The sequence below is a fragment of the Dama dama genome, chromosome 14 (genome assembly GCF_033118175.1).
Source record: "Dama dama isolate Ldn47 chromosome 14, ASM3311817v1, whole genome shotgun sequence".
NCBI lineage: Eukaryota > Metazoa > Chordata > Mammalia > Artiodactyla > Cervidae > Dama > Dama dama.
Window position 1 is genome coordinate 2,781,246 of NC_083694.1, and position 24,201 is coordinate 2,805,446.

The 24,201-nt window shown below is 58.1% G+C and overlaps 1 protein-coding gene across 2 annotated transcripts in view; it reads left to right on the forward strand.

Moving 5' to 3' along the window:
* CDK18 (cyclin dependent kinase 18) overlaps positions 1-11,877 on the forward strand; it is a 28,517-nt gene extending 16,640 nt beyond the window's left edge. For both annotated transcript variants that reach the window (XM_061159914.1, XM_061159913.1), the window contains exons 2-16: positions 2,324-2,472; positions 2,640-2,779; positions 3,370-3,495; positions 4,269-4,325; positions 5,291-5,405; positions 5,535-5,629; positions 6,009-6,071; positions 7,088-7,211; positions 7,308-7,428; positions 8,193-8,290; positions 8,500-8,605; positions 8,717-8,759; positions 9,365-9,455; positions 9,753-9,830; positions 10,463-11,877. In XM_061159914.1, the coding sequence (XP_061015897.1) occupies positions 2,349-2,472; positions 2,640-2,779; positions 3,370-3,495; positions 4,269-4,325; positions 5,291-5,405; positions 5,535-5,629; positions 6,009-6,071; positions 7,088-7,211; positions 7,308-7,428; positions 8,193-8,290; positions 8,500-8,605; positions 8,717-8,759; positions 9,365-9,455; positions 9,753-9,830; positions 10,463-10,497 (1,416 nt within the window). In that variant the 5' untranslated portion in view covers positions 2,324-2,348 and the 3' untranslated portion in view covers positions 10,498-11,877. The remainder of the gene's footprint in view (positions 1-2,323; positions 2,473-2,639; positions 2,780-3,369; positions 3,496-4,268; positions 4,326-5,290; positions 5,406-5,534; positions 5,630-6,008; positions 6,072-7,087; positions 7,212-7,307; positions 7,429-8,192; positions 8,291-8,499; positions 8,606-8,716; positions 8,760-9,364; positions 9,456-9,752; positions 9,831-10,462) is intronic.
* Positions 11,878-24,201: the final 12,324 nt, after the last annotated feature.

Here is a 24,201-nt window from a genome sequence, read left to right on the forward strand (position 1 = left end):
ACCCGTTTTCACCCGTTCTCATCTGTTCTCACCGTCCTCACCCGTTCTCATCTGTTGTCACCGTTCTCACCGTCCTCACCCGTTCTCATCTGTTCTCACCCGTTCTCACCATTCTCACCCGTTCTCACCGTTCTGACCCGTTCTCACCGTTCTGACCCGTTCTCACCCGTTCTCCTCATTCTCACCGTTCTCACCCATTCTCATCTGTTCTCACCGTTCTCATCTGTTCTCACCTGTTTTCACACGTTCTCACCGTCCTCACCCGTTCTCACCGTTCTCACCCGTTCTCATCTGTTCTCACCCGTTCTCACCATCCTCACCCGTCCTCACCATTCTCACCCGTTCTCACCCGTTCTCCTCGTTCTCACCGTTCTCACCCGTTCTCATCTGTTCTCACCATTCTCATCTGTTCTCACCGTTCTCACCCGTTCTCATCTGTTCTCACCGTTCTCACCGTCCTCACCTGTTCTCACCATTCTCATCTCTTCTCACCGTTCTCACCCGTTCTCATCTGTTCTCACCGTTCTCACCATTCTCACCCATTCTCATCTGTTCTCACCGTTCTCACCGTCCTCACCTGTTCTCACCCGTTCTCCTCATTCTCACCGTTCTCACCTGTTCTCATCTGTTCTCACCATTCTCATCTGTTCTCACCTGTTCTCACCCGTTCTCACCGTCCTCACCCGCTCTCACCGTCCTCACCCGTTCTCATCTGTTCTCACCTGTTCTCACTATTCTCACCCGTTCTCCTCATTCTCACCGTTCTCACCGTCCTCACCCGTTCTCATCTGTTCTCACCCGTTCTCACTATTCTCACCCGTTCTCCTCATTCTCACCATTCTCACCCGTTCTCACCGTTCTCACCCGTTCTCCTCATTCTCACCGTTCTCACCCATTCTCATCTGTTCTCACCATTCTCATCTGTTTTCACCTGTTCTCACCGTCCTCACCCGTTCTCACCGTTCTCATCTGTTCTCACCATTCTCACCATTCTCACCCATTCTCATCTGTTCTCACCGTTCTCACCGTCCTCACCTGTTCTCACCCGTTCTCCTCATTCTCACCGTTCTCACCTGTTCTCATCTGTTCTCACCATTCTCATCTGTTCTCACCTGTTCTCACCCGTTCTCCTCATTCTCACCGTTCTCACCTGTTCTCATCTGTTCTCACCATTCTCATCTGTTCTCACCTGTTCTCACCCGTTCTCCTCATTCTCACCGTTCTCATCTGTTCTCACCCGTTCTCACTATTCTCACCCGTTCTCCTCATTCTCACCGTTCTCACCCGTTCTCACCGTTCTCACCCGTTCTCCTCATTCTCACCGTTCTCACCCATTCTCATCTGTTCTCACCATTCTCATCTGTTTTCACCCGTTCTCACCGTCCTCACCCGTTCTCACCGTTCTCATCTGTTCTCACCCGTTCTCACCGTTCTCATCTGTTCTCACCCGTTCTCACCGTCCTCACCCGCTCTCACCATTCTCACTGTTCTCACCCGTTCTCATCTGTTCTCACCGTTCTCATCTGTTCTCACCTGTTCTCGCCCATTTTCACCCGTTCTCATCTGTTCTCACCCGTTCTCACCATTCTCATCCGTTCTCACCCATTCTCACCGTTCTCACCCGTTCTCATCTGTTCTCACCATTCTCATCTGTTCTCACCTGTTCTCGCCCATTTTCACCCATTCTCATCTGTTCTCACCCGTTCTCATCTGTTCTCACCCGTTCTCACCGTTCTCATCTGTTCTCACCGTTCTCACCCGTTCTCATCTGTTCTCACCCGTTCTCACCGTTCTCATCTGTTCTCACCGTTCTCACCCATTCTCACCGTTATCACCCGTCCTCACCTGTCCTCACCTGTTCTCACCGTTCTCACCCGTTCTCATCTTTTCTCACCTGTTCTCACCGTTCTCATCTGTTCTCACCCGCTCTCACCGTCCTCACCCGCTCTCACCGTTCTCACCCGTTCTCACCGTTCTCACCCGTTCTCATCTGTTCTCACCCGTTCTCACCCGTTCTCACCGTTCTCACCCGTTCTCACCGTTCTCACCCGCTCTCACCGTTCTCACCCGTTCTCACCGTTCTCACCCGTTCTCATCTGTTCTCACCCGTTCTCACCCGTTCTCACCGTTCTCACCCGTTCTCACCGTTCTCACCCGTTCTCATCCGTTCTCACCGTCCTCACCCGTTCTCACCCGTTCTCCGCGTTCTCACCCGTCCTCACCCGTCCTCACCGTTCTCACCCGTTCTCATCCGTTCTCACCCGTTCTTACCGTTCTCACCGTTCTCATCCGTTTTCACCTGTTCTCACATCTCCTGTCCCAGGACCCGCCGCTGCTCCCTGCTGATCATGAACAAGATGAAGAACTTTAAGCGCCGCTTCTCCCTATCTGTGCCCCGCACGGAGACCATCGAGGAGTCCTTGGCAGAGTTCACAGAGCAGTTCAACCAGCTCCACAACCGGCGCAATGAGGGTGAGGGGTCTGGGGCCCTTTCCCCACCCCTCCCCTCCCCTGCCTTCCCACACACCAGCACGACTGGCCCTGGTGGGGAAGGACAGAGGTCAGGGTGGACTGGACTCCCCACTCTGCCCCCACCCCGGGGCAGAGGCCGGGAGGGTAGCTGATGCCTCTCGCTTCAGACCTGCAGCTTGGTCCTCTTGGTGGAGACACCCAGCCAGAGTCCAGCACCTTCTCCCCCACAGACAGTGGGGAGGACCGCGGGCAGCCATCCCCAGGCGTGCAGTACCGGCGGCAGAACCAACGCCGCTTCTCCATGGAGGTGAGGGGCTCCGGGCTCTATGCTATGGATGTGATGAGAGACACATCCACAAGTGTGTGTGCCCCGGAAGGTGGTTGCCTTGGTCCCAGACTTCAGAGGTTCAAATCCCAGCTCTGCTATTGACCAAATCTGTAACTTTGAGCAGGTTACTCAGCCTCTGCATAACACAGTCTCCTTATGTTAAAATGATCATGATGAAGATGAAATCACTTAATATATGGCACATGCTCAGAACATTCCTGGTACACAGCAAGGGCTAGACAATTTGACTACTGTTCTTATGGCCCATATCCATGTGCCCAAATGTATGAAAAACAGGCTTACAAAAGCACAGTGTCTACAGGAATCTCATGCTACAGATGGCGACTCTGAGGCCCAGAGAGCACGAGGGACCTCCTGAGATCACCCAGCACCATCTGGATGTTCATGTTTGTCTCTGAGCACACCTTTGACGCAATCCCCACCCATGATTCAATCCTGCCAGGATTGTTCACAGGGACAGCAAGACCCGGGGTGGGAGATGCAGGCCCCACAAGCCCTGGCTACCCGGGAGCAAACTCGGACATCTTGTCTCATCCTGGCCCCTGCAGGACATCAGTAAGAGGCTCTCTCTGCCCATGGACATCCGCCTGCCCCAGGAATTCCTACAGAAGCTGCAGCTGGAGAGCCCAGACCTGCCCAAACCGCTCACCCGAATGTCCCGCCGCGCCTCCCTGGTGAGTCCTAAGAGGGTCAGAGGTCACCAGAATGGCCACCCACTCCCCTGCATGGTCCTGGATTTGCCTATCCCAGCTGAGGCCTGCAGCGGTTTCCTGGGAGGTTTCTGGGCCTCTGGCGCCACCTGCTGGCCAGGGAGGATTCCTACAGCAGATCTTCCTTTGTCAACCTCCATTCCTTAGTTGGGTCCCACCAGTGATGGAGCTGGGCTCCAAGCCCACTCTGGGTTCCAGAGTCTTCACTGAGATGAGATCAATAAGCAAGATGGCACGTGTTTCCGAGTCTTGGCCTGTCAGATTTCCTTGGGAGCATCTTACAAAACACAGATTCTGATCCCCTGTCCAGATGCCTACAGAATCAGACTCTGGGTGGTGGGTCCCGGGAATCCGTTCTTTTAAGGGTTGGGTAGTGCTGAGTGAGAGCAAGTGTGCTGATGGGAGGCTGTAGGGAGGTGGATTCTGAACTGGACACTCAAGGTGCGGTGACAAAAAAGGCACGGTTCCTGTCCTTGAGGGGCTTCTGAGCAGGATGGAGACAGGTGATGAAGGCGTGGGCAATCCCAGGCCAACACCCTGGGTACCTGCACTGCCATGGGAGAAAGTAACTCACCCCCAGGGACAGAGAGAAGAAGGGGAGAGAACAACTGGCACTGCCCTCCCCTGCTCGCCTCGGACCCACAGGGTCTCGTTCCCTTCCCACCTGGGGCCCGGGGCGGGGAGGTTGACTGTATGCGGGGGCCTCCAGGCTCACGGACCCTTTGTCTCTCTCTCAGTCAGATATCGGCTTTGGGAAACTGGAAACATACGTGAAACTAGACAAACTGGGAGAGGTAAGAGGCCAGGTTGCCAGGCAGGATGGCGAGGAGGAGGAAGGGGGTCTCCCCAGCCTCCCCTGGTCTGTGCTCACACGCCCCTGCCCACAGCTCCTGCCGTCCACGCTCTTGCCCATGTAGTCTGTCTGGCCCTGCCGTTGGCAGGTGTTAAGGTGGGCCTGGGTCCTGGTGGAGGCCCTGAGGATGGATTGGCTGATGGACTCTGGGGCAGAATGCAGTCTTTTTATTCTGCAAGTATTTCATGCCTGGGATCATGTCGCAGCTCCACTGTTGGCTAGCTGTGTGGCCTGGGGTGAGGTCTGGGGTGACCTCCCCCCTGTGCCTTGGTTTCCCCCTCTGTCAGTGGGAGTGGTAACTATTCTACCTCATGGGGTGCTGTGAGGACTGAGGAGGTCCCTAGAATAAGCTTTTGTGCTGTGTATTTACTGGCTATTTCCATTATTACTGCATTGGCCTTTGTGTTCCAGGCTGGGGGTGGGCAATGGTTTACAGAGAGGAGGAGGGTGTAGCCCCATCCTTCTAGGAAGCCAGAGGAGACCTGCCTGTAAACATTGGCAGAATATAAGGAAGAAAAAGCTAGTGCTGTAATAGACGGGCACCTCGCCTGTTGGGAGCTTACAGGAGAGACGTTCCTTCTGACCAGGGAGGAATTAGGGACAGCTTCACAGACAAGCGGGCTTTGGAGGAAAGGGAGTTTCAGTGAAGGGTAGAGGGTGGGGAGGGTAGGCAGGGCGTGCATGCCAAGTCACTTCAGTCGTGTCCGCCTCTCTGCGATCCTATGGACTGTAGCCCACCAGGCTCCTCTGTCCGTGGGGTTTCCCAGGCAGGAACCCTGGAGTGGGCTGCCATTTCCCCCTGCAGTTGGCAGGGCAGTCTGGTCCACGTCACGGCCCAGGCAGAGGCACAGAGAGGAGGGCGCCGGACAGAGGAGAGCCGGCCCTGAGTGCGGTTCTTGCTCCCAGGGAACCTATGCCACGGTCTTCAAGGGGCGCAGCAAACTGACAGAGAACCTCGTGGCCCTGAAGGAGATCCGGCTGGAGCATGAGGAGGGGGCGCCCTGCACCGCCATCCGCGAGGGTGCGCCCGGGGGTCCTGCGGGCTGGGGGCACCGGGGGCCAGGAGACGTGGCTGGGGCGGGGCCCCCGCGGCAGGTCCCCGGAAGAGGGTGAGGGGCGGGCGGGGCTCAGGCGCGCCTGTCGCCCGCAGTGTCTCTCCTGCGGAACCTGAAGCACGCCAACATCGTGACGCTCCACGACCTGGTGCACACGGAGCGCTCGCTCACCCTGGTGTTTGAGTACCTGGTGAGTGCGCGGGGCTGCCGCGGGCTGGCCCAGCCTGTGCCCAGAGGCCCCCAGCGAGGGGAGCCCGAGGGCCGAGGCGCGGGGCTGCGGCGGGCGGGCTGGCCCGTGCCCAGAGGCCCCAGCCAGGGGCGCCCGAAGGCCCAGGCTCGGGGCTGCGGCGCGCTGGCCCGGCCCGTGCCCAGAGGCCCCAGCGAGGGGCGCCCGAGGGCCGAGGCTCGGGGCTGCGGCGCGCTGGCCCGGCCTGTGCCCAGATGCCCCAGCCAGGCGCGCCAGAGGGCCCAGGCTCGGGGCGTCCCACTCGCCAGCTGGGCCCTGCCTACGGGAGGGCTTCTGGCCAGGGATCGGTCAGCGTAGGGCTGAGCCAGGCCCCGTGTTCCAGGACCGAGACCTGAAGCAGTATCTGGACCACTGTGGGAACCTCATGAGCATGCACAACGTCAAGGTGAGAGCCTCCTTGTCACGGACCGCCCCCCCCCCCCCCCCCCACCCCTCCCCAGGGCCGGCGTAACCCTCCCCACACCCAGCACATCTGTCCATGGACCGCCCCCCGCCCAGGGCTGGTGTAACCCTCCCCACACCCAGCACATCTGTCCATGGACCGCCCCCCGCCCAGGGCTGGTGTAACCCTCCCCACTTCTAACACATCTGTCCATGGACCACCCCCAACCTCCCCAGGGCCGGCATAACCCTCCCCGCACCCAGCACATCTGTCCATGGACCGCCCCCCTCCCAGGGCTGGTGTAACCCTCCCCACTTCTAATACATCTGTCCATGGACCGCCCCCCTCCCAGGGCTGGTGTAACCCTCCCCACTTCTAATACATCTGTCCATGGACCGCCCGCCCCCCGCCCAGGGTTGCTGTAACCCTCCCTGCTGCCAGCACATCTGTCCATGGACCAGCCCCACCCAGGGCTGCTGGAACCCTCCCCGATTCCAACACATCTGTTTCCGGACCGCCCCTCCAGGGCCGGTGTAACCCTCCCCACTTCCAACACGTCTGTTCATGGACCGCCCCCGCCGGGGCGGTATAACCCTCCCGGCTTCTAGCACGTCTGTCACTTGAGAGCACGAGTTCCCTGTCAGGGTGAAGAGGAGCTTCTGGGGAAGCTCGGAGGAGTGAATGGCCTCTTCTGTGTGCGCACACCGGGCGCGCTTCCCGACCCACAGTGGCCCCTCTCAGCTCCCCACTAGAGTGCTCTCTCCTGCCCACCCTCCTGCCTCCTCTGCCTGCCCGGTGCCCTCCCCTCTGGCTGGGGCCGAGGACGGGGAGTCCAGGTGGGCAGGAGAACCAGATAGCCTCCAGTACCTCACCTGCACGCGGTCGTGTTCCCCCCCCCCCCCCCCCCGTCCCAGCCCCGGGGCCGAGGTGCAGGCCGCCTTGCTCCCCCGCCCTGGGGCGTGCTCCTGCCTCGGGGCGTGCTCCCGCCTCTGGCTGCCCCCTCCCCTCTCTCCCTCCAGATTTTCATGTTCCAGCTGCTCCGGGGCCTCGCCTACTGCCACCGCCGCAAGATCCTGCACCGGGACCTGAAGCCCCAGAACCTGCTCATCAACGAGAGAGGGGAGCTGAAGCTGGCTGATTTTGGTGAGGGCCAGAGCCTGCGGGGCTGGGAGGACCTGACAGTCTCTCCGGGATGCGGGTGCCGTGGAGCAGGGAGGTGCAGTGACGATTTGCTCCTAGGACTGGCCCGGGCCAAGTCAGTGCCCACGAAGACCTACTCCAATGAGGTGGTGACCCTGTGGTACAGGCCCCCCGACGTGCTGCTGGGGTCCACGGAGTACTCCACCCCCCTCGACATGTGGTAAGCAGGCCTGTGGGACCTCCCGACTTGCCTCTGCTGCCCCTCGGGCTTCTTCAAAGGGCTGTCTAACCTCCTTTGAATAAAAGCTATGTGGCATCCTACTGAAGTGGATGTCAGAGAACTAAGTCAGAGCTACATCGGGGTTTCCCTGGTTCTCAACAGACTGTGCTGGGCTGTGCTTCTGAAATACCCCCCAGGAGCACATAGGGGGTCACCAGAGGGTGCAGGAGGGCCCCCACAGTGCATATGATGAATCTTCCCCAAGCATCAGTTCAGCTGAAAAATTTAGAAGGGATGCATGCTTTTTGTGTTAAAATTAACACACACAGGATTCAGTGTAGAATGAAAAGTTGGCCCAGGTTTCCAGGTAAAACACAGGTCTGCGATGAATGGCCTCTGCGGTCTGCAGGGGTTTTCTTGGAGAGTGGATCTGTGGACTTCTTTCTTCCCGTGTGGGTACACGATGGACAAAATTTGAGATAGCACAGCTTGAAGAGCCGCCACAGGAGTGCTGGCTATGCAGACACAAACCCTACAGAGTAAAAGGGGGAGAGCTCAAAGCGTCCTGGAGCCCAGAGGCTCCCCAGACGGAGACTGCAGTGGGGGGCGGTGCTGTGTTAGGGGCCTCGGCACCCTTGGGCCCCCACCCCCATGCCATGACCCACTGGAGCCTGCGTGGTGGTGGATCACGGGGGAGCAGCTCCAGGGAGCGCGGGTGCAAGGAGCCCCAGGCTGACGCTAGCCCTGCCCATCGCTTCCTGCAGGGGTGTGGGCTGCATCCACTATGAGATGGCCACAGGGAGGCCACTCTTCCCCGGCTCCACGGTCAAGGAGGAGCTACACCTCATCTTCCGACTCCTCGGTCAGTCTCCTGCTGCTCCCTCCATCTCACCTCGAGGGGGCACCAGCACCCCGTCCAGCATGGATGCTTCCTGGGTCGGGCAAGATCCTCCAGGGTGGGGGTCCCGGTGGCCTCGGCCACTCTCTGCCCCCACCTCCTCCCTTGCCCCCCACCCCATGTCACCCTCGGCCCTGGCCTCTCACCCTCCCAACCCCTTCTCATCTCCCCAGGGACCCCCACGGAAGAGACGTGGCCCGGGGTCACGGCCCTGTCCGAGTTCCGAGCCTACAACTTCCCCCGGTACCTCCCGCAGCCGCTCCTCAGCCATGCTCCCAGGTAGCCTGTCCTCCCCGCTCCTGTCTGCTGTGGTCCTCACAGTCCCTTGGGGAAGCAGCCTTGGGGCCCACCACACCCCCACAGGCCTGCACTAGCTCCTTCCTCCCGCAGGTTGGACCCTGACGGCATCAATCTCCTGAGCGGCCTCCTCCTGGTGAGTGTGCTCCCCGCTGGCCGGGGCCCAGCAGGCAGGGAGCTGAGCCTCAGGACGACACCCTGGCCCCCAGCCCCAGCCCCGGGCCCGGCTTGAGGCTCCCTGGGACCCCCCAGCCCCCCGGCCTCCCCAGACTTCAGAGCAGGCGTGCTCCAAACGGAAACCCCAGTTCAAACCCTAGCTGCGTAGCCGTGGGCAGGTTACAGAACTTAGCTGTGCCTCGCTTCGCTCAACTGCACAGTAGAATCACTCACAGCTTGTAAGAGGGATAAAGTGAGGTTGTTGAAGACACTTTGAACGGTGTGTGTCTTGCGTAAGCCCACGGCAAGGGTGGTGGTTGCTGTTCCTTGTTAGCATTGCTGGTACTCACGTTATAACTGTGTATGCTTTCGCATCTGTGTCTCCATCCCCAAAGGAGATCATCCTCTTTAAGTCCCACGTCTGGTTCTCTCCTGGTGGCTGGGGACCTGGGACCCTGGGCTCTGGGCTGGTCTTGAGCTGGGCTAGCAGCTGACCCCAGGGGTTGCTCAGCTCAGACTGGCCCTCCATCTGGACCAGGGGACTTAGCCTAGAGGTCCCTGCAGCCGCCCCCCTCTGCCTTTCAGTATGAATCCAAGAGCCGCGTGTCAGCAGAGGCGGCACTGAGGCACCCCTACTTCCGGTCTCTGGGGGAGCGTGTGCACCAGCTTGAAGACAGTGAGTGCGAAGGGGAGGCTGGGGGGGCCTCCCTGGACCAGGGAGTGGGGCAGTGGGTCTGGGGGAGGAGGGAGCAGAGCCCAGAGCCCAGGGCCCAGGTCTGGCTGAGCCTCCTGGCTCCCCCTCCCCGGGTTTTCCTTCGTAACGAGGGGAGCAAACCCGGTTATCCTGGGGCTGCCAGCCCCGACTGAAGGGGTGCTCCCAGCTCCGCGCGCGTGATAGGCGAGGGGCTGCAGACTGAAGGAGCGAGACTTGTTCACTGAGCCATCTCCCGGCCTGTGCCCTCTCTGCCCACAGCCGCCTCCCTCTTCTCCCTGAAGGAGATCCAGCTCCAGAAGGACCCCGGCTACCGGGGCCTGGCCTTCCAGCAGCCAGGTAGGGGCCTGTCCTCCCCACTGCTCGCCCCTATTAGAGGAGGCCAGGGCAGGCAGCGCTTGCCTCCCCGAGGAACAGAGATAGGGCCGGGAGACGGGGGATGGTCTCTTCCGGGGGCCTGCAGGGAGCAGGGCAGGGCCGGTTTCCCTATCTCCTGCCCAGGCTTCCTCCCTGTGTGTTCCTCCTCAACCCCCAGTCCAGACAGAACAACGCATCTGACAGTAGCCCCAGGAAGGTGCGCCCATTTCCTGGTGCCTTCTCTTGGCAAATTCTGAGCTCTGTATGTAGCCTCTATCCTGGGAGAACTGTGCTCATTTCCAGGCTAGCTGATGGCCTCAGATGTGATAAGTGCTTCCACGTAGCATCTTATTTAATCCTAAAATTTTCCTTGAAGTTGATACCATTGGCTAGCGCTCCCCATTTCTCAGGCAAGGAGACTGAGGCTCTGGGAGGTTGAGTTGCAGTTTCACACAGCTGGTGAGCAGAAGGGATGGGATTAGACCTCAGGACTGACCAGCTTCCGAGCTCATACTCTTGCTGGCTCTGGCAGAGCAGTCCGCCCCTGCTGATCTCAGGTGACCTTGGCCCCCGCCTGCTCCTTGCAGCCCCACATCTTTCCTTCCGTTTTCCAGGGCGAGGGAAAAACCGGCGGCAGAGCATCTTCTGAGTTGCACGCGCCCTGCTGTGGCCCAGGGGCGAGAGGTCACTCCATGCACAGCTGCGGTGGGATGGGGCCCACGCGGCCTCGGAGGACAGACAAATGCGGGCTAGTGGCCGGCCCAGGAGACCTCGGGCAGCCCTGCTGGCCGTGGCTGCTTCCTCTCTCTGCTTCCCACATGCCTCCCCGGTGGCCTTGGCCCAAACACCAACCCCCTCCACCACCTGCCCTGGGGCCAGGCATGAGCTGCTTCCCTGGGAAGAGGCCGTGGGCAGAGAGGACCTCAGGCACTTTCCCACCCTGAAGCCCTTGGGCACCCGCGGGGAGACCACACGGACCGGGGAGTCCAGAGGCTGAGCTGAGCGCTGTGCCCTGGACACGGGCACCACCGTGCCCCCCGACCTCCTGGAGGCCTGCCTGCCTGCCTGCCTGCCTCACCAGTTTGGTTGAGACCCTTTCAGGCCCCCTGGGAGCCCACACATCTTCCCCCAGTTTCCCCTCCGAGGGCAGGAAGCGACATGGCACCTTGTCTGGGACCTTGGAACCCTGGGTGCCAATGTTTGTGCCAAAGCCCCTCCCACCTGAGGGGGCAGGTGTCTGCCAAGGGACAGAGCCACAACCCCTCTCCCATCGCTCCGCTCCTCGCCAGGGGCCCTGTGTGCTGCTGGGGGCCCAGCCGAGTCCCGCGGGGCCCTGGCCCCCAGCAGCGCTCCTGAAGCTCGGAGGAGCCCGTCCCCCACCCCAGTCTGAGCGGGATTGCCTTAAACTGCAGGCGGGAGAGCACGCACTGCCCTGGGAGCTCTGCCTCCCGCTCCTACCTGTCTGCCCTCTCCCCAGAGCTCTTCCTGCTCATCATCCCCGGGTGCTGGTGGGTCCGCCCTGCACCAGCGTCCAGTGGGCAGCTCCCGGGTGTGCAGGCTTACCCTGAGCCTGGTGCCAGGCCGGCCCCAGCCCTGTGGTGTTGGCACAGCCTCCCTCCTCCTCCCCAGTGCCCGTGGCTCTGTCCTTGCTCTGGCCTGTCTGGAGCCTCCCCATGCCCAGAGGAGACCGCGCCCACAGTCTGAGGTGCAGGAAGGTGGGATGGGATGGGGTCAGCTCTTACCCTGAGCCCCAGGGTACCGGGAGTGTGCAGGGCCGTGGCCCCCGAGAAGGCGCCTCTACCCACCTATGGAGCACGCCTCTTGTATTCCCAAAGTCTCAACACTGGGCTGGGTCTTAGATGTCAAGGTCAAAGGGAGGCCAGGCCGCCTGCCCAACCCCCTTCCACCTGAGGAGCGGCCCTAGAGGGTCTTGGCTTCCCCATAAGTGCCCCCCCCACCCCCCACCACTGTACTGTGAATGTCCTGTGACTCAGCATAAAGACAGATAATATATTTAATTCATGTTGTACAGAAAGGAGTGAGCAGTCTCCTGCACAAAAGGTGATGTTGACAAACTGATGCCAGAGGTGGAGGACAGAAGGGCCTCCCCAGGCCTCCTGAGTGCAGGCTGGGCCTGTGTCTGTGTAGATAAAGGGGGAGAGTTTGGTTAGTGTGTGTCCCTGAGCCCCCTCGGGGCCATGGGCATGGTGCCCTGTATTCTCCCTGCTGTGTTCTGGATGCTGCTGCCTTCAGGGCTAGGAATCAGTCCTGGGTACCCTGGGGTAGGTGCAGGAGAGGCCTGGGGCTTGGTGCTCTCTGTAGCTGCCGTGGCCCGAGTTGCTGCCGGGGGTCCTGGGGAAGCGTCTGGGTACTGTCTGATGTAGCTGACCTTTGTGCTCCCCCAACCGAGTGAGTCTCTGACTTCTTGGGAGGCAGGGAGGAAGGTGTAAGAGCGGGTTGATGTGGAGAATGGTCAAGGCCAGCACAGCAGAACTAGGGCACAGACCTCCAGTATTTCTGGCCCAACGGTAACTGCACAGACCTGACTCCCGTTCCCACTTCCCAGATGCCCCCTTACCTTGGATCTGTTCACATCTCCTTTCACACTTACCTCCCAGAGTTCTCAGCGTCGTGCTGTTTTCCAGTTCGGTGTCCAGGTTTGTTCTCCCCAAGACCACCCTGAGAATGTCAGGCTGCAAACCACGCCTCCTGGCTGTGTCTAATGCCTCACATCTGGCCGTGAGAACTTTCCAGTTTGCTGGCACGCGTGAGGGGCCAGCTGCTTCCCAGGGGAGGAAGCTTGTGTTGAGAGATTGGGTGGTGTGCCCCAAGACCATGGACGCAGAGGGTGGATCAGGGCCTGGTTCTCAACATTGATTCTGCCAGCCTTAATCCCCTCACCTCCTATAGGCAGCCGGTCACCAAACTGGAGGGCAGGGGCCAGGAGCCACGTTGGTGGGGATCTGCATTGGGCTTTTGAAGTTGAATTTGGGAGGGGACGAGCAATACCTGAGGTTTGCTGAGCTCCCTACTCTGTGCCACCGCCTTGCGTCTCGTCGAAGCCTCACAGCAGCCCCCTTTCTGCCCGCTTTGCTGGTGAGGACAGTAAGGTTCCCTGGGGTTAAATGACCCACCTGGGGTCCCATGGTGAATTAGAGTCCAGGTCTGTCAGCCGCCGCAGCCGTGGGTCTTCACGGAGGGCAAAGAGGGAAGAGGGGCAGACTGGAGGAGCACACGGCAGGGAAGTTGGAGCAGATGCTCCTTCGCTGCAACTCCTCTTGGGACCGGAGGCCACCGCTGTACCCCGGGCCGCAACACACAGGGGTTCACGCAGGCGCTGACCCCTTTGAGAGTCTGGAGGGGCAGGGCGGCTGCTCTTGCTGCGACAGCTCCTGTCCTCTCTGGAGGCAGAATGGGTCAGGGGGACTCTGGGGGTCTCTGTGCCGACATCACAGCACTCTGAGTTTCTGCCCCAGAGAGCTCCGGGGTGGAGTTGGGGGGGGGGGCCCCCCCAGGCCTCATGTGTAATCAGTGCCTGAGGGAAAATGGACGTTACTGGAGAAGGAAGCTTGGTGGCGTGATGGTTGTGAGCGGCTGGGGCAGACAGGCCTTGAGGGCTGTCCGCAGCCTCTCCGGTGGCCCGACCACCACCACCCGGGCCAGGTGTCCTGGGGCCTCTGTCTTCTGGGTACCCCCCACATCGTTCTCACATGCCTCTCCCGAGCAGCGGCCTGCCCCCAGGCCGGAGCCCCTGGCCCAGCGTCCCCTGCAGCGGCTGACCATCTCCCCCTCTGGCCACCCTTTGCCCTCCTCTGCCCCTGGGATGAGTCAGGAGTGCCTGGGGCACCCACGGCCTCTCCCTCCACCACACCAGGCTGTCCGCACGGGCACGGCGCCCTGCAGGGGCCCTCAGCTTCAGGAGGTTAGCTTCAGCGGTGGCTGCAGAGGGCGGCTGGGCTCCATTCCGCAGCAACCCCACCCTGCCAGCCCTGGGGCTGCCTCTGCCCTTCCTGTGGCTCAGTCACACTGTCCCTCTGGGCTGGGTCCAGTGGTCAGGGCTGCTGGTCTGACCATGGGTCACCGCCCTCTTTGCCTGCTGGGCTCCAGGTGTGGGACACGTGCTGGACCTCCTTTGTTTCCTCCTTGAAGGAGCTCAGTTCCTTCTGGGCTATCTTTCCACCTTCACCTCTGCTCAGATCCCTGCTTCCTGTCTTGACGCAACGCAGCATCCTGCGAGCCCTTGTCTCCAGGGCAGACCTTCAGCCCTGGGAATTTGTCCCGGCCTGGCCTCGGCTGGGAGCCAGCACGCCGAGTCGTGGGACTCCACACCCTCGCTTTGCAGCGGCAGGAGCTCAGACCCGTTGGTGTGGATGACCTTTCAGCATTTTTGTATCAAGCATCCGCTGCGTGCCAGGCACAGTGCTGGGCCCAGAGGACGGGGCAGCGAGCAAGATCGCCTTGTCCCTGCTGTTGCAGAGCAACATTCTGGTGAGGGGGGAAAGCATCACCCAAATTAAGCACCCTATGTCAAGGGCTCAGGTGTGAGGAGGCAGAATCAAGCAGAGTCAGGGGCCATGTGATGGTGCAGTGTGGTCAGGGGCCTCTGGTGAGATTGGGGAGAGCAGGGCCTTGTCAGTGGGGAGCTGTGTGGACCCCAGTGACAGAGTGTTCCAGCGAAGACCCCCAAGGGAGGGCGCGTGAGGATGAACAAGGAGGCAGCCGGGCTGGATGGAGCACAGTGGCCTGGCAGGGTGGCGGGTGGGCTGGCATGCGTGGAGGGATGGATGGTTCTGCACCTCGGGCCCATCAGGGAGCACATAGGAAGTGTGCTGGAATTTCCATGCTGGAAATTCACAGATTTTCCAGCAATGGGGCCAGGTGTCAGAAATTAAAAAAAAAAAAAAAATTTGGGGGGGGCTGCACACCCTCTGCAGCATGTCAGATCTTAGCTCCCTGACCAGGGATCAAACTTGCACCCCCCTGCATTGGAAGCATGGAGTCTTATCACCGGACCACGAGGGAAGCCCCATCAAAAGTTTTTTTAAAAGCTGCCCAGTTGACCCCAGTGTGTAGCCAGGTTGGAGTCCTGTGGGGCATGGGAGGGACTCTGGATCTCACTTTGAGCTGGACAGCCCCTGACCCCTGCTTTTAAAGGCTGAGAGAGGCCAGTAGCATCCACGGACCCCCCCACAGACACTGGGAGGCTTCATCTGAGGAGCTCAGGAGTGGAGGAGGAGCTGCCCTGGGAGCGGAGCCCTGAGACGGGACTTTCATTCCCTTTCCCGCAGCGAGCCTGAGGCTCTGCGCCCGCGGAGCAGGGGGGTGTCAGCGCCCACACCCGCCTGCCGCCCTGAGGCGCGGGGCTCGCAGGACAGCCCCTGCTGGGCTATGTGGGCAGCTGGCACCTGGCTTGCCTGCTGCGTTCCCGGCAGCTGGGAGCAGGCCTTCACCCTCCGGCCACCTGCGGGCATGGCTGACAGGCCGCGCCCCCTGCCGTTGCCCTGCCCCTCCTCGGGACCCCCCGGGACTCCCCACCAGCTCAGCAGGCGGCCTTGGGCACTGGGGACCCAGCTGCCACGCCAGCGTTGTGGGCGACACCCTGTTCCAGGGAAAGCTCTCCTCAGACAGGACGGCCGGGGAGGGCGGCGGCTCGGAGGGGCTGCAGAGGCCACTTGTCCACTTCCTGTGCCTTCTATCTCTCTGCCCCTTCCCCTCTGCCAGCTGCTCTTTCTGCTCCTCCCCCGTCCCTTCCTCTTGCTGGGGGGGCCCCCCCCCCGCAGTAACACCTGTCCAGAGGTGAATCATCTGACACGGCCTCTGCCTTAAGGAAGCCTCTCCTAGCTGCTCACCCAGCCCCCAGCCCCTGGGAAGTTCTCTCGACGCCGGGCACCATCGCTTTCTCCTGCACCCGCGTCTGCCTCGTCCTGGTGAGGTCAGCACGAGGCGTGGCTGTGCAGTAGCTGTGTCACTCGGGGGCCCATCCGAGTGGCAGGGACACGCTCGGCCCTCTCGGATGCCATCAGCGCTCTTCCCTGCTCAAGCGTCCAGCCCAGCCCCTCATCTTCCTGTCTCCGAGCCCCTCCCACCCACATTCACTCATTATTCATCCAAGACTTCCTGACCACACGCTGCGCTCTCTTTCCAGTATCTGGGACACCAGCTCGACCCTGACTTAGACCCCACTTGCAGGAACTCAGAGTCTCAGCGTCAGTTAGGATGTGGTCTTTGCTTCCTCTCATGAGGTCTGGGTTACTTGGGGGAGGGGGAGTTGTTCATTTGAAAAAAAAATGTACCAAGAGTTTTTTTTTTTTGCTTTTCTTTTCTTCAGATACAACCAAGACTTTATACCATCCATGTTTTCCCTGGAGAAGGGGTCAGTGGGGTCCTGGGTTTCCAGGGAAGAGTCTTGCACATCCAGGGCTCCAAAATACAAGAATCTGGATTCAGATCCCTGCTCTGCTGTTTGCAAGCTGATTAAATTAGATCATACTTTTTTTCTTGCATTCTTCACCGTTGATAAGATCTTGATTAGCAAAAATGTATTAAGTACATTCTACCTAAAAGATTTTGCAAGAGTTTAGGATGGCCTCATCCCAGTTTTGTTTCCACAGAGCTTTAAGTATAGCTGGGGAAGTAAACATGCAAAGAGTTTTATGATAAAAAACACTGGGTCATAGGTATTAGTGGATCAGCTGCCTTCCAAGGTGTTGAGTTCTCTGTCCCTAGAAGCATCCAAGCAGAGGATGGGAGACTACTTGGGAATTCCAGTGGCAGGCAGTTTTTCTGACAAGTCTTACAAGGTTGCATAGGAAGGAGCTGTCTTGGGGTTGGCCAGATCTCTACTTTGCCAAGCAGGACAGGAAGATACAGCCCACAGGTAAGAAGCGTCCCTCAGAGATGCTAAGAGGAGTGTGGCCAACCGTGGTTGTAGGCTTGCAGAACCCTTCCACCTGGATTGCAGGATGCCTGGAGCGTCCAGTGGGGCCATTTGCTTTGAGGCCAGACTACCTTGGCTTTTCTAGACCTGGGGCTGACTCTGGGGTGTGGGAACTCCTAAAGTTGGAGCTGATGAGGACCGGTGCGAGGGCTGCCTTGGAGCCCACGGGCAGGGCCCAGTGCGGTTTCCTGCCTTGAGGTGATGACTTGATGTTTACCCTTAACCACCTGTGTTTCTGCACCTCTCCTAAGTGTTCTGCTTGGCTGTGGAACTGACCGCCCCGCTCAGAGTACCGGGGGAGGCAGGGAGGTTGGGGTTCCCAGGCGACAGAGGCGCTGGAGCATGACGGTCGAGAGCAGAGCCCTAGTGCCGGGCTGTCTCGGCTTGAATCCCGGCCCCATCACTTCCTAATTGTGGGGTCACAGAAAATGGCTTCTCTGTGCCTCAGTTTCCCCATTTGTAGAATGGGGTGATCACAGACTTAGTCTGAAGATTAGATGAGTAAATACATGGAAAGCACTCAGAATTTATTGGCCACATAGAAAAGCACCACCTAAAGTGTTGGCTGTTGCTATGTTGCCTGTCCCCTAGGGTGGAAGCCAGCATCATTCTCTCAAGGGGGAAGGGTTGTAAGAGCACAGGAGGGAATAAAATCTGTCTGTTCATGGGAACCCACCCATCCTTCCAAACTGCCACCAAAGTTTCAGAATTCTGATGTCCCTTGGGCTTCCCAGATGCCGAAGTGGTAAAGAATCCGCCTGCCAGTGCAGAAGATGCAAGAGACTTGGGTTCCGTCCCTGGGTTGGGAAGATCCCCTGGAGGAGGAAATGGCAACTCCTCCTTCAGTATTCTTGCCTGGAGAATTCCCTGGACGGAGGAGCCTGGCGGGCTACAGTCCGTGGGGTTGCAAGGAGTCGGACACAACTGAGAATGCTCGCACATATTCATTCATATCCTAACAGATGTATGTCAGGCAAGGTACTGTGAACTTAACAAACCATTATCTAAATCAAAATTTTCAGGTAACATTCAGTTCAGTTCAGTTCAGTCGCTCAGTCATGTCCGACTCTTTGCGACCCCATGTACTGCAGCAGGCCAGGCCTCCCCATCCATCACCAACTCCTGGAGTTTACTCAAACTCATGTCCACTGAGACTGTGATGCCATCCAGCCATCTCATCCTGTCAGTCCCTTCTCCTCCTGCCTTCAATCTTTCCCAGCATCAGGGTCTTTTCCAATGAGTCAGTTCTTCGAATCAGGTGGCCAAAGTATTGGAGTTTCAGCTTCAGCATCAGTCCTTCCAATGAATATTCAGGGCTGATTTCCTTTAGGATGGACTGGTTGGATCTCCTTGCAGTCCAAGGGACTCTCAAGAGTCTTCTCCAACACCACAGTTCAAAAGTATCAATTCTTTGGAGCTCATTAAAATTTAGGTAACAAACCATTACCTAAATTCACATTTTTTTTCTTTAACAGACATTTATTAAAAAATCTCCTTGGTCCAAACCACTCTGTAAAGCGCTAAAGATTCAGAATTGAGTAAACTCCTCAAGGAACTCATAGATGCAGATAACCCCATCGGGTATGAGCAACCTGCCTAGGGTTTTTTCACTTACGAGCACCTTCCCTCCCCTTCCTCAACCTCTGCGTACCTATTAGCGTTGCAAGTTTCAGAGAGTGAGTTGGATCTCTGGGCCTCATAGTTCATAGTTGTGAATAAGAACGAGTTAACATTGAAATGAAATATCCGATGCATTAGGAACTTGCTGGAACCCCACCTCTGCAAGTCCTTCCCTTCCTTGCCTGCTCCCAGGTAGTGAGTGCCCCTAGGTGACCCTCAACTTTGAGTTTAGACCTCTCTAGACTCGTGCCATTTAGTCACACAGTAAAGTCACTCTTATTTCTAGGTGTTTCTATACTCTACTCCTCCAACCCCCATCCCACCCCCAGAATACTCTAAAGAATGTGGCCCTGGGCCACAGAGGTGCTCCTAGAGACCTCACGACATCCTGCCGGCTTCCCACCATCATCCTAAGGTAGGCACAGCCTGCCCCAGCGAGGTGCCCTTTGGGTCCCAGCCCTGACACTCCTCTTTCTCCAGTCCTGTGTCTGACCACCCACTGCGCACTCCTTTCCTGCTAGCAGACCAAGGATCACCTTTCCCTGGAAGGCGACTCCTCCTTCAAGTCTTCGAACCTCTGCCTGGACATCCCCTCCCACCTCCTGCAGCAGCTCAGCCAGACACTGGACCTCAGGCAGGTGATGGGACTCAGTGCTCCCGTCCTTACAGTGATGGGGTAGGGGGGGTGTAGATGCCCTCAGAGTGCCCTCCCTGCTCCCGATTTTTCATCAACATGCCTGTTTTCACTTTAGGGTTTTGTGGGAACCTTTTCCCTCTGTCATCCTTTCAAGCATGCCTCAAATCCTCCTCCAGGAAGCCTTCCCTGATCAACCCCTTGAGCACTATGTGCTCAGTTCTGTTGATGCCAAATAGGCCTACATCAATGCTGATGCAAGGGCTTCACGGGAGCCTTAGCCCCTTATAACCTCCATTTCCCAAAAGGCCACGCTAAATAGACACAACCTAAGGAAAAACACAGAGCTTAGTATGGAAACCTGACCTCCGGGTGAGTTCTCCAGTAAACGCTCCCTGCCCCCTCTCCACTCATCCTGCCCCACCCTGCCCCCCAAGCCTGTCTGGACATCCTCACCGCCTGTGGTCGGCACTCACGTGTCCGCGTTTCCAATCTGTTCAGTCTCTTTACTGGGTTCAGGTGACCAGCTGCCTGGGCTGGGGAGGGCCCTGTCCTCATGGGTGTGCCTCCCCAGGCATGCAGCCCACTCCCCACTCACTCTGCTACGATAATGACGCCAGTAGTGTATTTAAGGTTACTGAGGTGCTTTCATGCCTGGTAGCCCATTTTGCTCTGAGCACATCCTGGGTAGTAGATAAGACATACACGAGTACTCCCATTCAATGGACGTGGAAACTGAGGGCCTGGGAGGTTTAACACCTTGCACATCAGTTAAGTGCGAAGCAAGGCCTCCCACCAGCTATGCCCACCTGCTGACTGCCCTCTGAATAGCTTTATGTGCCAGCTCAGGCTTTAATCCATTCCGGTGTCGGGGTTGGTAAGCAGTAGTCCCCGGGGACTGGCAGGGGAGCCAGAAAAAGCAGATTTGACTTGTAATCTAGCCCGCCCAGCTGGTTCCGGAGGCAGGCAAACTGGGGAGATCTGGTCCTGCTTCCACCCCCTTCCCTCCTCCACAGCTGCTCTGGCATCCCTTTGGCCCCCTCTGCACTGCCATCCCCAACCTCTGGGAGCCGCAGGGTGGGGCCCCAGGAGGATGTGAGCCTATGGACAGGCGGGATGTTTTTCCTGCTCTGCCCATTGTGTGGGCTGAGCACGACGTCACCAAGTCGCCTGGCAAGCTTTCAGCAGAGCTGGGAGCGTTTCCCAAGGGAACTGACCCGTTATGAATGGCTGGAGCTTTTTACAAGTTTTGGCATTTCTTTGGATCCAGACTAGGGGAGCCCGGGAAAGGAAGGACTTGTAGACTCCCGGTTCCTGGCAGCCTGCTGCAAGGCTGAAGGTCCCAGGGACCTAGGCCGACCAGAGGTTTGCCAATGCCTGACCCCAACTTGGAATGGCTCACACCTGAGGGTGGGAATGGACCTAGTCACCTTGAAAACTTCACTGAGCTCACCCCAGAGGAAAGGCAAGGTCAGAACTGTTTTAAAGCTGCTCTGTGTTTGCTGTGGGGTGAGTAACGTTCAGCGTTCTTAGCTTGCAGCGCCTCCCTCCCAAGGGAGGCATTTATGTCTGCATCCTCTTTGCCACGAGACGGGGTGTGCCTTCAGAGCAGGTTCTGAATGCCAGGTGCTCTGAGTCAATTTTCTCAAGGTCTGATTGAATCCTCACAGCAAGACCAATAAATAGGCAGGTATAGTATGCCATGTCTTACAGAGGAGAGGTTAGGGATTAGTTCCATTACACATAGCTACCTCGTGGCAGGCCTGGGATTTGACACTCCACAGTCCATGATGGACAGCAGGACTTCTCAGCCACTCACGTGCGAAAGAGTGACCGGACTGCTGGCCAAGTGCGGATTTCTGGGCCTGCATTCTCCCCTACTCTAATTCAATAAATCAGGGAGGGGCAGGCATCTGCATTTTTGCCAAATAAAAGGCCATTCTGTAGCATGTGAGCCACAGGTTGAGAAACACTGCCTTGGGGGCTGGGTTCTGTTCTGTAATTTCAGCCAAGAGAGCAGCACACTGGTCTAAAACAGAGGTACAGCCTCAGGCTCCTGCTGAGACCCCAAGAGGTGGTCCTGTCCCGTCACCTGTCCCTGCCTATGTGCGAGACCCAGGAGAAGCAGCCTGGAGCCTTGGAAGACAAAGGGAACCCATCTGCAGCCTAGAACAGTCTCCCATCACCCTTCATAGTATTTGAAATACATAGAGAGAAAACTAAGCAACAAAGGCAGAATAAAGGGGCCCCTCTCCATGGGAGCTTCCCAGGTGGCAGAGTGGTAAAGAACCTGCCTGCTAATGCAGGAGATAAAAGAGATGCGGGTTCAGTCCCTGGGTCTGGAAGATCCCCTGGAGGAGGGTAGGGCAAACCACTCCAGTATCCTTGCCTGGAGAATCCCATGGACAGAGGAACCTGGTGGGCTAAAGTCCATGGGGTCGCAAAGGGTCGGACACAACAGAAGTGATTTAGCCCACACACACACCGTGGGATAGGGCTTGGGACAGACACTTCTGAGATGGTGAATAGAGTTGCATCAGGAACCTGCTTTAGAGACACCTGGGGTTTGCTAAGAATGCAGAGTCCTGGGCTCTGTCCCAGCCTTCAACAGTCAGAATCCCTGGTGGTTGAACTCTAGGAATCTGCATTTTGTTTTAAATGTGTTCCCCGAGACAATTCTGAAGCAAATAGAGGTTTGAGAGTTGGCGGCTGAAGGGCCTGGGGAGGAAAGGAACTCCTGAGGTGAGGGCCCCAGAGCTGCAGCCCCTGGGGGATGCCTGGGGCACAGCTGTAGATTAGTGAAAGGGGTGCTACACCCAGCATGTGGAGTTCTGGGTTTGAATCTGGCTTGGCCACTCTGCACTCCCAGGCAAATGACAACCTCCCTGAGCTCAGCTTGCAGACCAGATAAGGGCCATCTGGTCCACCTCTGCACATGGCTGTGAGATCATTGCGAGCACGCAGGGCTCCCTGCATGGGCAGCAGCAGCAGAGCAGTGGGAGGAGTTGACCCTCCGTGTCCAGGCCGTGCTGGCCGAGGGCTCCCAGCAGCATCCACCTGCCACTGACCCACTTGACTCTGTTGAGAGCCAAGGGCTGGGCCGGGTGGTGGGGGTCAGAACTCAGAATGATGACTGTGGGCTCTGATGAGTGGCCTGGGTCACCCTCAGAGGGTCAGGGGTCAGGCTGTGGCCTGCAGGACCCTGAAGCCCCGGTCAGGTCCGGAGGGCTGCTTCCACCCCTCTACTCCTCTGTCCGTCCACGCCCCAAACCCTCGATTTCACGCCAGGAATCACACCACAAGCATGCACTCTAAGGGATCATCCCAGGGGCCCTTCCCACACAACCCTCCCTGCTGCTCAGGCTTATTTCCCTGGAGTTGTCTCTGTTGAGCTGGGGGGCCTAACCATTCCTCCCTTCCTCCCCATCACCTTTGCGTGCCTCCAAGTATCCCTCTCCCCTCTTCCTTGACCACCAAGCCCTCTTTTGAGGCTCCTTCTCCCCCTCTTCATCTCAAGAAGGCCAGGGGTCATTCTCAGGCGAACTGCCAACTCCCTCTGGGAAAAGGATCTGATAAACCGATTCATCCCCAGTGGGTGGATGAGGCAGGCCTGCAGCCCTTCCCTGGAATAGGTGCACTTTACAAGCAGCTGCAAGAAAGCAGTCCCAGGGCACTTGAGAGGGCCTTTCCCCTGGCAGAATAGCCTTGAGGTTAACAGCACAGGCTCTGGAGGCAGAGGGTTCACCCTAGCTAAACCATTCATTAGCTGAGTGACCTCGGGCCACTTGCTTCAGTTTCCTTGGGTATCAGACAGAACAATAACAAGTGTATTTGCTTCTTTAATGCAGGAGAAGCACCCAGAATGTGTCTGGCACGTACTAAGTACTCAGTAAATATTACTCATTATTGCTCATTAATGGAAGGATTTGGGGCACCGAGGAGACCCTTAATAGTTTGAATTTCATAGGTAAATGGCCGTGTCCATTCCAGGGCTGTGTGCCCGCCACATCCAGCCTAGCCCTGACTGTCATACAAAGCAGACGCTGCAAGTGGGGCCAAGTGTCTGAGTTCTTGGGCTGGGATTTATCCTCTTAGTATATCTCTTTGGGAATAAGGATACGGATGAGATCAACAGCAGCTGGATTAGGGGAGAATGTTAGTATCTCTTAAGCCGGGGCTTAAGGGAAAGCATAGATGGATCCGAAAGGAATCTGACATCTGCTCCTCTCTTCAGGCTCAGTTGCCCGCGGACTGGGGGCAGGTCTTGGTGAATCACTGGGTGTCTGCACTCTGAGAGCCGGGGAAGGAGTGGGGTTCTCTGACAGCTTTGTTTCTTTGTACCAGTCTGTGAGTCTGTGAAGAGACAAGGAACAGGCTCAAATCCTCCAAGAAAGGGGATGGCTGATGGGGCCTCCTCCTCCTGCTTCTGTCTCCTTCACTTCCAGCCAATTTCCCTCTGGAGAGGAGTGGGAAGGCATCTGGAAGGGATAGAAGTCTTTGGGGCAGAGACATCTCCCAGCCCCTTTCTCCAACAGACACGAGAAAAGCACCTCCTCTCTCTTGGGCAGACCAGCCACCCTGGGGAGAGCGCATTCCCCTCAAACTGGACTGCTGGGGGCTGATCTGTGCTCACCATTGGTTTAGAAGGTGCAGTTCTCTGTGAAGAATGCCGCTAGGTAGAGGGCCCACCAGGATGGGAACAAGGACTGCAACCAGGTCAGGCAGGACACCAAGATCACATCCCCAGATCACGAACAGAAAGGAGACACCAAGGTAAAGTGAGCTTTGCAACCAACAGTAACTCTCTCAGCACCTCCGTCTCGCAGAAGGAGGAGAGAGCCACAGGGGAGACATTGGGCCCATACTTTCCCAGCGTTCATCCTGAGTCAGCACCTGGGCTGCTCCTGGGGGCCCAGTGACTCATGAAATAAGGGCCACAAGCCTAAGGAGTCCAGGCCCGAGGAAGACAGCAGGTCCCCTGAGCACAGATGGGGCACCACTGATTCTGTCTGGGTGGGAGGACATTTGAGCTGCGTCCTAACGTCTGGGTTGCAGTTCTGTAAGACAGGGGAGAACAGCCAAGGAGCCTGTTCAGGGGTCACAGAGACTCCTGCAGGGGCAGTGGGAGGGTTGATAGGAGAGGAGGGAAACATAGGCAGGGC